At 50.0% G+C, this 12575-nt stretch overlaps 1 protein-coding gene across 8 annotated transcripts; it reads left to right on the top strand.

Moving 5' to 3' along the window:
* The first annotated feature begins 590 nt into the window (after positions 1 to 590).
* LOC108512093 (putative uncharacterized protein encoded by MIR7-3HG) lies at positions 591 to 10559 on the top strand. 8 transcript variants are annotated; one of them, XR_001880489.1, is made up of 6 exons: positions 591 to 789; positions 904 to 971; positions 1244 to 1371; positions 1842 to 2069; positions 2166 to 2234; positions 3519 to 4208. XR_001880489.1 is itself a non-coding variant. In XM_017847160.1 (3 exons), the coding sequence occupies exons 1-3, from the start codon at positions 854 to 856 to the stop codon at positions 9982 to 9984; spliced, it is 309 nt and encodes a 102-aa protein (XP_017702649.1). In that variant the 5' UTR covers positions 798 to 853; the 3' UTR covers positions 9985 to 10559. The 8 variants fall into 8 exon arrangements, 3 of the variants coding, with proteins under 3 accessions (XP_017702649.1, XP_017702650.1, XP_017702648.1); XR_001880488.1 differs by having other exon boundaries at positions 1842 to 2234; XR_001880490.1 differs by having other exon boundaries at positions 868 to 971; positions 1842 to 2234.
* The last annotated feature ends 2016 nt before the right edge of the window (positions 10560 to 12575 follow it).

Here is a 12575-nt window from a genome sequence, read left to right as displayed (position 1 = left end):
CTGCCCTGATTATTTCCAACATGCAATCCACACCATATCATTCATTCCTCATCAAACGCTCTACTATTACCACTTCACAGTTGCAAAAAGTGAGACACAACTGTGCCCAATGTCCCAAAGGAAGGAGAAGAAAAATCTGAATTTGAACCCCAGCTTCTTCATTTTTTGGTTCAGAGCCTGCCCAGTATAGCACTACAATAAGCTGAATTTTATAAGTTAGGTTTTGAGTCCGGGAATCAAAAGCTTCAGGCTTAAGTCCCATTTCTGCCCCAGAGTCTTCTGAGTCCTCCATTTTCACAGACGTCAGTTGCCTTAGGTAGAACTGGACTTTAATATTCTCAACACCCCTTATTTTTCCCAAAACAGTTTACCAGCTTTTTCTTTCCTGAACCAGGAGCAATCGCAGAAATTGGGAATGCGAAGAAACAGGTACCAGCCAGGACACCTGAACCAACTTGGAGCTCAGGAACCCAGGAAGGGATTGGAGAGAGTGCGGAGACTCCGTGGTCCACAATGAAGGCTCCTTCCCCATCCAAAAAAAAAAAAAAAAAAAAAAAAAAAATCCCCTAGCCCAGTTTTTGGGTAGATGCCAGACTTTTATTCTGAAGCGTGGGCCACAACCTATGAGGTAATCTTTGGAGCTTCATTCTGAGGCGGAATCCCATTGGCCAGTTGGGGAAGCCCCTCCCAGGATTCCTGGCGCTCCACCTTCCCCGAAGCCTATAAAAGCGCAGGTCCCCGCCTCGGCAGCCACGGGACACCTGCATCTGCCAACAAGACTGGAAGCAGGTGAGGCACACAGAAGGGGAGGCCCGCAGCTGCGCGGGAGGAGGGGTGGTCTGAGGGACATGGGATGCCGGGAATTAGGTTGGTTTGCAGGTCGGCGCATGGACATTTTCCCAGGAACGGACAGAGACGGCGAAGTTTGACGGTCTGGAAAGCAGAGATCAGCGGGGCTGACTGCTTGGGAGGTAAGTTCTGAGGACGTGGTACAGGGCGAGGAGCAGGTATCAGTGCTAGTTGCGACCCCTCCGTGTCTCCCCCTCCCAATGCCATTCTGAAGCTCCCCAGGAAGAAGCTAGGAGGGGAAATAAATTGAGTGGGGGTGGGGGTTCCCAAGAATCGGAGGAGCCGAGAACGAAGAGGGGTGGGGGAACCGGGAAAGAGAGAGGAAAATCAAGTTTTCTTCAGCGCGAGGGACAGCTCTCCCCCGGCCTAAGGAGGAGAATGCTATTTATTTCAGCACCAAGAATCCGGACAGCGCCTCTCGGGGGTTCCAAGGAGAGAACCGCGATCTGTTTCAGCACCGGGGCCCAGGACAGTTCCCAGCGGGCTCCGTTTCGGCTCCAGAACCCTGGACAGCTCCCCCAGGTAACGGGAGAGCCCTTTGACCCTGATTTTGCAGGAGAAGGACGAGAGAGGGTGGTGTGAGGTGCCTGGCATTTCTGGAGATCTGCCCCTCATGTAACGGATCTTTTAACAAAGTATTTTCCAGATAAGCACACACAGAAGTCTGCAATTTTCTTTTTTTTTTTTTTTGAGACAGAGTCTTGCTCTGTCGCCCAGGCTGGGGTGCAGTGGCACGATCTCGGCTCACTGCAACCTCTGCCTCCCGGGTTCAAGGGATTCTCCTGCCTCAGACTCCCGAGTATCTGGGATTAAAGGTACCGCCACCACTCCTGGCTAATTTTTGTATTCTTAGTAGAGATGGGGTTTCACACCATGTTGGCCAGGCTGGTCTCAAACTCTTGACCTCGTGATCCGCTCGCCTCAGCCTCCCAAAGTGCTGGGATTATAGGCGTGAGTCACCGCACCTGACCCAAGTCCAGAATTTTCAACAGGTAAGATGTCTCACTGGAGTAACAGGTGCCTGCTAAGATGACATTATGGAGTCCCTTCCAGACTTCAGTGAGGAACCTTGTGCCAAGCATTGTACATACAACATATCATGCCATCTTCAACCCTAAGACATGGGTGTTACTGTGCCCACGTGACATTTGGGGAACCCAAGGCCCGGAAAAAGGCAGAAAAATAACCCATGCAGGGGCTGTCAGCCCACAAGTGAAGCTGTAAGTCAACCCCATCCGTCCAACTCTAAATCCCATGTCTCTGATGTGCCTGGGTGGGAGTTGGGCCCTTGGAGATCAGACCCTGCCTCTCTCCAGGAGAACCAGGAATGGAAAACAGGAAGGCAGCACAGAGGCAGGAAGCCCAGGTGTCACAGTTTGGCTCAGGTGAGAAGGAGGAGCTGGGCAGGGATCTCAGACATGGGGCAGGGGGTGGTGAAGAAGATTAGAGTGGCTGTGGTCTAGTGCTGTGTGGAAGACTAGTGATTTTGTTGTTCTGATGTGCTACGACAACAAGTCACAGCCGGCCTCATAGCGCAGACTCCCTTCGACCTTCGCCTTAAATGGGCTGGCCCGTGGGGGAGAACCGGGGAGGTCGGGGAGGAATCGCTTCCACTTGGAGTGGGGGCTGGCTCACTCCAGGGGATACAGGCACAGGCAAGGGAGGGAAGCAAACAAGGACATACATCCTGTGCTCATACAGCCATGCACCATGTATGGGGTTGGTCACATTACTCGAACGCCCCCACAAGCCTGGAGATAGAAAATACCTGACTCTAAACCCAAGACCTCTAACCACCTCATGGCGCTTTCCTGGGGGACTCAATGAGGGAGTGGCATTTAAAGCCCTCCATAGACCAGGGTTCTCAGGGTACTTTTCTATTAAAAAAAAATTGTTTTTTGGCTGGTCGTGGTGGCTCATGCCTGTAATCCCAGCACTTTGGGAGGCTGAGGCAGGTGAACCACTTGAGGCCCAAAATTCAAGACCAGCCTGGACAACATGGTGAAACTCCATTTCTCCTAAAAATACAAAAATTGGGCATTGTGGATCACACCTGTGGTCCCAGCTACTCAGGAGGCTGAGGCATAAGAATCCCTTGAACCCAGGAGGCAGAGGCTGCATGACCAAGCTTGCACCACTACACTCCAGCCTGGGCAACAGAGAGAGATTCTGTCTCAAAAAACATTTTTTTTTTTTTTTTTTTGTAAAGACATGGTCTCCTGCCTCAGCCTCTCAAAGTGCCAGGATTATAGGTGTGAGCCACTGAACCCAGCCTAAGGGTACTTTTCAATAAAAGTTCCAGAAGTGGGCTGGGTGTGGGAGCTCACACCTGTAATCCTAACATTCTGGGAGGATGAGATGGGAGGATTGCTTGAGCACAGGAGTTTGAGACCAGCCTGGGCAATATAGTGAGACCCCGTCTCTGCAAAAAAATGTTTTGCTTTTTTGTTTTGTTTTGTTTTTGTTTTGTTTTTAATTGGCTGGGTGAGGTGACACATGCCTGTAGTCCCAGCTACTTGGGAGGTGGGAGGAACACTTGAGCCAGGGAGGTCAAGGCTGCAGTGAGCCGTGACTGCACCGCAGCACTCCAGACTGGGCAACAGAACAACACCCTGTTTCAAAAAAAAAAAGTTTCAGAAAAGATTCTTTTCCTGTCTGCTACCCATCAGTGTCATGCGCCAATCATAGGACAAGCGAGAACTTGTGCCCAGTGGTGACTTATGACATCATGAAGGCTCACCTCTTTTGCCAGGTGTGATGACTCACACTTGTAATCCCAGCACTTTGGGAGGCCAAGGTGGGAGAATAGCTTGAGCTCAGGAGTTCGAGACCAGCTTGAGCAACATAGCAAGACCTCATCTCAATAAAAAATAAAAAATAAATAAATAAAAAAGACTCACTCCCAATTCTCTGCAACACCCTAATTGAGTGACAAACTCCACATGGTACCTGTTCTCCAGCCTCAGGGCTTTTGCCCTTGCCGTTCCTGCAGCTTGGAATGTACTCCCCCCCACCTCCACCCAGAGCTCCCCACAACTGACCCTGCCTTCTTCTGCAAGCTCTGTTTCATCAAGGGAAATGATCCTTATTGCCTCACCATTGCCTACGTGAAGTCTGTATTGACATTCTCATAGACCTAGGATATTGTGTCTGCAGCACATAGTCCAGTTATTTTCATGTGATCTACTGACAGGTCTATTTGTCTCCCTGTTACACTGTGAGCTCCGTGAGGACAGAAACAATGTTTGTATTTTCACTGCCGTGTCCCTAGTGCCTGGTCCAGGGCCTGGCACACAGCAGGCGTACAATAAGCATGTGTTGAATCAATAAAGGCATCAAAGAATAAACCAATACATCAATCAATAAATGAATGAATGGCCTCAGCAAACACAGGAAGATCCTTCTTCTAGGTCTCCCCCAGAGAGATACGGGAAGGCAATGGTTGCTGCAGGTGTTTATTGGGGAAGCATAATTGAATTTGTGGACACTTAAGGGCCGGCCAGCCAACTCATAGCCCCAAGAGAGAGAGCCAGGCTCATTTAATTAGCAATTACAAGGCATTGATTCCTCATTCGCTCTGGCAACCCTTGTCTCTCTCCTCAGCCCCAGACAAATGAAATCTTTCTCTCTCTCCCAGGAGTACTGCCTCAGTGGGTCTATTAACAAGCAGAGAAAATGAGATTAGAAGGCACCTAAATGCCAGAGGCACTTTATGAATGGGCTGAGCAGAGGGAGGTTCAATGTCTGGGTTAGGTCTAATTGTGGGAGGTTTCTTGGTCTATTTAGAATTGCCCCCTGGGAATGCAAGGTCTTTCAGAAAGGAAAAGGCACACAGATATTGCCTTTTCGGGTCCTCAATGGAGGAGGGCATTCTACTATGGGTGTCTCCCAATCACCACAAATTAATCATTTCAAACTGAACACTCAATCTTCCCAGCCCCCAGCTTCCTCCCTCAATGTGCCCATGGATATGACAGTCCTCCTACATGCCCAAGACCCTCGCCTCCTCATCCACTCCCCATGGTCCCCAAGATGAGTCACTGTGCTCAAATCCATCCTCTCTCCTCCAGCCCTCTGCCTCCATGACCTCCGCCTCCCTGCACGTCCCAATCTCCTCACTGTCTCCCCTCCCAGCATACACACACACGCAGCCTGTTCATTCTCTACACGCAGCGAGAGGACTTTCCAGAACACACATCTGACCAAGTTCCACTCCTGCCTGTCACACTTCTAAGAGCCCTACTTACTGCAGAATAACATTTAAATATCTGGTCGGGCGTGGTGACCACTTTGGGAGGCCAAGGCAGGTGGATCACTTGCACAGGACCACAGGCGTGTGCCACCACACCCAGCTAATTTTTATATTTTTTATTTTATATTTTATATTTTTAGTAGAGATGGAGTTTCACCATGTTGGCCAGGCTGGTCTCAAACACCTGACCTCAAGTGATCCACCCGCCTCAGCCTCCCAACGTGCTGGGATTACAGGCATGAGTCACCGCACCAGCCTAATTTTTTTCAGAGTCTCGCTCTGTTGCCGAGGCTGGAGTGCAGTGGCACCATCTCGGTTCACTGCAACCTCTGCCTCCTGGTTGCAAGCGATTCTCTTGGCTCAGCCTCTCGAGCAGCTGGGATTACAGGCATGCACCACCACACCCAGCTAATTTTTGTATTTTTAGTAGAGGTGGGGGGTCTTGCCATGTTGGCACAGTTGGTCTTGAACTCCTGACCTCAAGTGATCCGCCCACCTCGGCTTCCCAAAGTGCTGGGATTACAGGCATGAGCCACTGTGCCTGGCCCTTATCCTTCTCTCTCTTTCTCTCTTTCTTTCTTTTCTGAGACGGAGTTTTGCTCTTGTTGCCCAGGATGGAGTGCAATGGCATGATCTCAGCTCACCACAACCTCCACCTCCCGGGTTCAAGCGATTCTCCTGCCTCAGCCTCCCAAGTAGCTGGGATTAAAGGTATGCACCACCACGCCCGGCTAATTTTGTATTTTTAGTAGAGACAGGGTTTCTCTATGTTGGTCAGGCTGCTCGTGAACTCCTGACCTCAGGTGATCTGCCCACCTCGGCCTCCCAAAGTGCTGGGATTATAGATGTGAGCCACCGCACCCGGTCGGCCCTTATTGATTCTTATTAAAGCCACACTCACCTTTTATTTCCCGCCAAAGACCCCTGGGAGCCCTCAGTTTTTCCTGGCAGTTTCATCTTCGTACCCTCCTCCTCCTCACACACATGCCTAGCTCAGTGCTGGCATCCAATATTCACTTTGGGTATAAATGCCTGTGCCTGAACCTATCACCTTCATCAGATACAAAATCCTGGAGGCCACACACCCCTGTAAAGATGAGCCATCACCCACGGAGGCCCGACCAACTTACCACCCCCAAGGACCCAGCCACCCCCAAGGACCCAGCTTGCAGCTGCCTACCCAATGGCTTTAGAAACTAAAAAAAGGTGAATGAGTTTCCATCCCTGACCTCCTGGGCTTTGCTGTTATGGCTGGTTAACTTGACGGAAGAACACATTATACTTCATTTCGTGCCGTTGTCTTGTTGGAAAAAAGAGTGACAGCTGGGTGCAGTGGTGCACATTGTAGTCACAGCTACTTAGGAGGAGAATTGCTTGAGCACAGGAGTCGGAGGCTACACTGAGCTATGATCACCCCCCCTACACTCCAACCTGAGCAGCAGAGCAAGACTCGCTTAAAAAATACGTGAGAGGCCGCGTGCAGTGGCTCACGCCTGTAATCCCAGCACTTTAGGAGGCCGAGGCAGGCAGATCACGAGGTCAGGAGATCAAGACCATCCTGGCTAACACGATGAAACCCCGTCTCTACTAAAATACAAAATTAGCCGGGCGTGGTAGCGGGCACCTGTAGTCCCAGCTACTCGGGAGGCTGAGGCAGGAGAATGGCGTGAACCCGGGAGGAGGAGCTTGCAGTGAGCCGAGATCGCGCCACCGCACTCTGGCCTGGGTGACAGAGCGAGATTCTTGTCTCAAAAAAATAAAAATAAAAATAAGTGAGAGAGGCTGGGCACGATGGCTCATGCCTGTAATCCCAGCACTTTGGAAGGCCAAGGCAGGTGGATTGCTTGAGCTCAGGAGTTCAGGACCAACCTGGCCAACGTGGTGAAACCCCGTCTCTACCAAACATACAAAAAAAAAAAAAAAATTGTCGAACATGGTGTCACGAGCCTGTAGTCCCAGCTTCTAAGGAGGCTGAGGTGAGAGGATTGCCTGAGCTTGGGAGGCAGAGGTTGCAGTAAGCCAAGATCGCACCACTGCACTCCAGCCTGGGTGACAGAGTGAGACCCCAACTCAAAAAAAAAAAAAAATTAAAAAGCTGGGTGTGATGGCTCACACCTATAATCCCAGCACACTTTGAGAGGCTGAGGCGGACAGATCACTAGGTCAAGAGATTGAGACCATCCTGGCTAACACGGTGAAACTCCGTCTCTACTAAAATACAAAAAAAAAAAAAAAAAAAATTAGCTGGCTGTGGTAGCGTGAGCCTGTAGTCCCAGCTACTCGGGAGGCTGAGGCAGGAGAATTGCTTGAACCCCGGAGGCGGAGGTTGCACTGAGCTGAGATCGCACCACTGCACTCCAGCCTGGGCGATAGAGCGAGACTCCGTCTCAGAAAAAAAAAAAAAAAGTGAGAGAGATCCCCTTCTACCCTGGCCATAGAGCAATTAAATTATGATTGTAATCACCCAGAGTTTAAGTGTCAGAATCCACAGTTTAGCCAGGTGCAATGTCTCATGTCCTGTCATCCCAGTTGCCCAGGAGGCTGAGGTGGGAAGATGGCTTGAGGCCAGGAGTTTGAGACCAGTTTGACTCTTACTATGTTGTGAGCAACAGAGTAAGACCCGTCCTTTTTTTTATTTATTTTTTGAGATGGAGTCTACTCTGTTGGCAGGATGGAGTGAGTGGATGGATATATATAAGGACAATGAAAGCTCTGAGCCTCCAGGGTTTTAGCGCATTATCCTGATCTCAGCGCTCCACAAAAGTAGCTGGGATAATCATGACCGGCCTGCCCATCGGAAAGCTAGATTTTTTTTTTTGTATTTTTTAGATGAGTACGAGGGTTTCAGCCATGTTAGGGGTCCTAGGATGTGTCTCGATCTTTCTTGACCTGCTGTGATCTGCCCGTCTCGGCCTACCTCGTGTTTGTCTCATCAGTGTAGGATTAAACAGGCTTGAGCCACCGCCCCGGAAAAGACTCACTCTCTTAAAAAAGAAAGAGGAGGATGGGATGGTGGGCTATGGCTGTAATCCTAAGGCACTATTGGGAGGAGCAGGCGGGGTGGATCACGATGAGGTGCAGGATATTTGAGACGCAGGCCTTGGACAACACAGTGAAACCTGGATCTATTAAAAATACAAAATTAAGGCGTGGGTTGGTGTTATTTGCCTGTAATAAGCATTGTTGGGAGGAAATTGCCGATGAACCTCGTCTCTAGATAAAAATATAAAAAATTAGATGGAATGGTGGAGGCGATGTGGTCCGCAGGCTGGCTGCGGAGAGCTGAGGCAGAAGAATTGGATGAGTCAGGGAGAAACGTGAGCTTGGAGTAGCAGAAGATGAGGACGCTGATGCCATGACTGAGCAGACTGGGCGAGAAGAGCGAGACCATCTCAAAAAAAAAAGTGCGCGGGGCGGCTGGTGGCTAAGATCTGTATAGGCAGTCTCTTGGGATAGGAGAGTACGGGCCCGATCCGAGGTCGGAGATCGAGACCCCATCCCTGGCTATAACCATGGTAAAAACCGCGTCTGCTTAGACTAAAAAATAGACAAAAAAATAGCCGGGCCGAGGGTGGGAGGGCGACTGTAGTCGGCAGTCTTTCGCGGAGGCTGAGGGAGGAGAACGGCGTAACCCTGGGAGGTCCGGAGCTGAGTAGCTGAGTCCGGCCACTGATCATCTCAGCCCTCGGGGCGACAGAGGCAACGACTGCGCGTCTGCAAAAAAAAAAAAATAATAAATATCAAAAATTAGGACAAGAATGTGGCAGGCAAGCCTGTAATACCCAGGCTACTTGAGAGGCTTGCGGTGGGAGGATTGCTTGACGCAGGAGGAAGAGGTTTACAGTGAGCCAGATTAGAGGAACCTGGACCCTAGGGCCTGAGAAGCAGCAGAGAATCTGCTTCAAAAAAAAAAAAAAAAAAAGAAAAGCAGTTACTCCTCATTCTTCTTCCCACACTCCAGCCCCTGGCAACTATTTATCTGATTTCTGTCTCTCTGGATTGGCCTGTTCTGGACATGTCATAGAAATGGGATCACACACTGTGTAGCCTTTTGTGTCTGGCTTCTCTCACCTGAGCCTGACGTCCTCAAGGTTCTTGCTGTAGCCTGTGTTAGAGCCTCATTGCTTTTCATGGCTGAGTCATATTTCCGTTGCATGGATATACCACATTTTCCTTATTCGGACACTGTTTTGATGGCTTTAGACACATGATCTCCTGCGAGGTTGGTAGTCTTATTGCACCCCGTTTTGCAGGAGAGGAAACTGAGGCCCAGAGAGGTCAAGCAAGTTGCCTGAGGTTGCACAGCTGCTGGTGGTGTAGCCAGGATTTCAATCTAGGGTCTGCAAGTTGAACCCCTACCTTCTACCCCTCTAACAGTTTAGTATTCAGAGACAATATAGCAATTATTATCATTTTTTTAAAGATGGAGTCTCACTCTGTCGCCCAGGCTGGAGTGCAATGGTGTAATCTCAGCCCACTGGAACTTCTGCCACTCGGGTTCAAGCGATTATCCTGTCTCAGCCTCCCAAGTAGCTGGGATTACAGGCACCCATCATCACGCTCGGCTAATTTTTGTATTTTTAGTAGAGACGAGGTTTCACCATGTTGACCAGGCTGGTCTTGAACTCCTGACTTCAAGTGATCTGCCTGCCTTGGCCTCCCAAAGTTCTGGGATTATGGGCGTGAACCACCATGCCCAGCCCAATCCAGGCAGTTTGATGCTCAGTCTGCAAGTTGAACCCCTACCTTCCACCCCTCTAACAGTTTGGTATTCAGAGACAATGTGGCAATTATAATGTATCTCTCTGTCATTTTCCCAGGAAAGGATGCCAAGACGCAGACAGGAGCTTGTGGCTGTCACCCAGCGAATCGTCCCCAGCTAGGGCTGGAACTGAAGACTCAGGCTTGGGGAGGAGTCAGTTCAGAGAAACCTTGAGGGTCTTCTCTGACACCTGCTTGGCTCCCTTGTGTATGTTTTGGAGAAGTTTTTTGTAGGGAGGCAAGTGAGGGAAGAGGGCAGAACTAAAACACTGCAATATTCAAGGGCTCAAACGGTGGTTGCCTCCCACCAGGGAGGGCAGGGGGCTGCCAGAGAGAGCCTTGATTATTTCCTGCACCTTAATGGGTCCTTCCTAAGAGAGTGGCTTTGGTTTCCATGACAACAAGCCGGCAGCATCAGAGCAAGATGGTGGAGTCTCCTCCCCCGACCCACATCTGGTTCTGGAATCTCTATCCCTGTCATTCCAAATCGCAGGAATCCAGCTGTGGCTCAGCCCAAGACCAGAGCGGGCAGCCGGGCAGTGGACAGCGCTCCTTCTCTGTGGCCTGGCAGGCAGGAGGACCTCTGGCCCTGCCCCATGCTGGTAAGGAAGAGATGAATGGACAGACATAGCGTATGCCGGGCCTGGCACAGGGGCTTACGCCTGTAATCCCAGCACTTTGGAAGGCAGGCGGATCACTGGAGGCCAAGAGTTCGAGACCAGCCTGGCCAACATGGTGAAACACCATCTCTACTAAAAATACAAAAACTAGCCAGGTATGATGGCATGTGACTGTAATCCCAGCTACTTGAGAGGCTGAGGCAGGAGAATGGCTTGAATCCGGGAGGTGGAGGTTGCAGTGAGCTGAGATTGTGCTATTGCACTCCAGCCTGGGCAACAAGAGTGAAACTCTGTCTCGAAAAAAAAAAAAAGCTACAGCTAAGAAGGGAGCAGTGGGTCACACCTGTAATCCCAGCACTTTGGGAAGCCAAGGAGGGATGATTGCTTGAGGCCAGGAGTTCAAGATCAGCCTGGGCAACATGGCAAGACCGTGTCTCACCAATAAGTGAATGAATAAAAATTAGTTGAGTGTGGTGGCACATGCCTGTTGTCTTACTTGGGAGGCTGAGGAAGGAGGACTGTTTGAGTCCTGGGGCAGGAGGCTGCAGTGAGCCATGATTGTGCCACTGCACTCCAGCCTGAGTGACAGAACAAGCCCCTGTCTCAAAATAACAGCAACAAAACAAACAAACAAGCAAAACAAAACAAGACAAAAAAACTCTACAGCTAATAGCACACTTAAGCGTACAAGACTGAATGCTTTCCCCCTAGAATGGGACTAAGATAGAGATGTCCAGCTCTGTCCCCCAGGCTGGAGTGCAGGGGTGTGATCTCAGCTCACTGCAATCTCCACCTCCTGGGTTCAAGCAATTATCATGCCCCAGCCTCCCATGTAACTGGAATTACAGGCATGCACCACCACACCTGGCTAATTATTGGCGGGTAATTTTAGTAGAGACAAGGTTTCGACATGTTGGTCAGGCGGGTCTCAAACTCCTGGCCTCAAGTGATCCACCCACCTCAGTTTTCCAAAGTGCTGGGATAACAGATGTGAGCCACCGTGTCCAGCCTACTCTCATAATTTCTTCCTTTTCTTTTTCTCTTTTTCCTTTTTTTTTCTTTTTTGAGACAAAGTCTCACTCTGTCGCCCAGACTGAAGTGCAGTGGCGCTATCTGGGCACACTGCAAACTCCGCCTCCTGGGTTCAAGTGATTCTCATGCCTCAGGCTCCCAAGTAGCTGGAATTACAGGTGCCCACCACCACACCTGGCTATGTTTTGTATTTTAGTAGAGATGGGGTTTTACCATGTTGGCCAGGCTGGTCTCAAGCTCCTGACTTCAGGTGATCCACCTGTCTCAGCCTCCCAAAGTGCTGGAATTACAGGCAAGAGCCACTGCGCCCAGCCGCCACTTTTATTCAATGTTGTATTGAAAGTTCTAGCCAGAGCATAAGAAAAAAACAAAAAGTAGGCCCGGCGCGGTGGCTCAAGCCTGTAATCTCAGCACTTTGGGGGGCCGAGGCGGGAGGATCACAAGGTCAGGAGATCAAGACCATCCTGGCTAACACGGTGAAACCCCGTCTCTACTAAAAATACAAAAAAATTAACCGTACACGGTAGTCCCAGCTACTGGGGAGGCTGAGGCAGGAGAATGGCATGAACCTGGGAGGTGGAGCTTGCAGTGAGCCGAGATCCCGTCACTGCACTCCAGCCTGGACGAAAGAGCGAGACTCCGTCTCAAAAAAAAAAAAAAAAAAAAAAAAAAAACAAAAAGTAAAGGCACCACATTGCAGAAGTAAAACTGTGTTATCTGAGGTCCTATGGTTGTCCATGAGAAAAACTTACAAGAATCTACAGAAGGTTTCCAGCTCCAAGAACAATATAAAACATAATTATATTTCAATACTGAGTAACAACTCAAAAACTGAAAAGGCTGGGCGCAGGACTCCATGCCTGTAATCCCCCCAGCACTTTGGGAGCCCGAGGGGCGGATCACAAGCCGGAGATCGAGACCATCCGGCTAACGCGTGAAACTCCATCCTCTACTAAAAATACAAAAAATTAGCAATTAGCTGGCGCGTGGTGGCACGTGCCTGTATCCCAGCTACTGAGCTGACCAAGAAATCACTGAAATCGGGGAGGCGGAGTGTCCAG

Source organism: Rhinopithecus bieti, unplaced genomic scaffold, assembly GCF_001698545.2.
Source record: "Rhinopithecus bieti isolate Rb0 unplaced genomic scaffold, ASM169854v2 scaffold_28055, whole genome shotgun sequence".
In the NCBI taxonomy this organism is placed as follows: domain Eukaryota; kingdom Metazoa; phylum Chordata; class Mammalia; order Primates; family Cercopithecidae; genus Rhinopithecus; species Rhinopithecus bieti.
Note: the sequence above shows the minus strand (reverse complement) of the source record. Positions and strands in the feature narration are given on the sequence as shown.

What these genes read in the sequence shown, in the direction of transcription:
- LOC108512093 (XM_017847159.1), top strand. Translation starts at nt 1,879, where the DNA reads ATGACATTATGGAGTCCCTTCCAGACTTCAGTGAGGAACCTTGTGCCA. An exon ending in GTCAGCCCACAAGTGAAGCT is followed by an intron (nt 2,070 to 2,165) that starts GTAAGTCAACCC and finishes GCCTCTCTCCAG; the next exon opens with GAGAACCAGGAATGGAAAAC. An exon ending in GGTGTCACAGTTTGGCTCAG is followed by an intron (nt 2,235 to 3,841) that starts GTGAGAAGGAGG and finishes CCGTTCCTGCAG; the next exon opens with CTTGGAATGTACTCCCCCCC.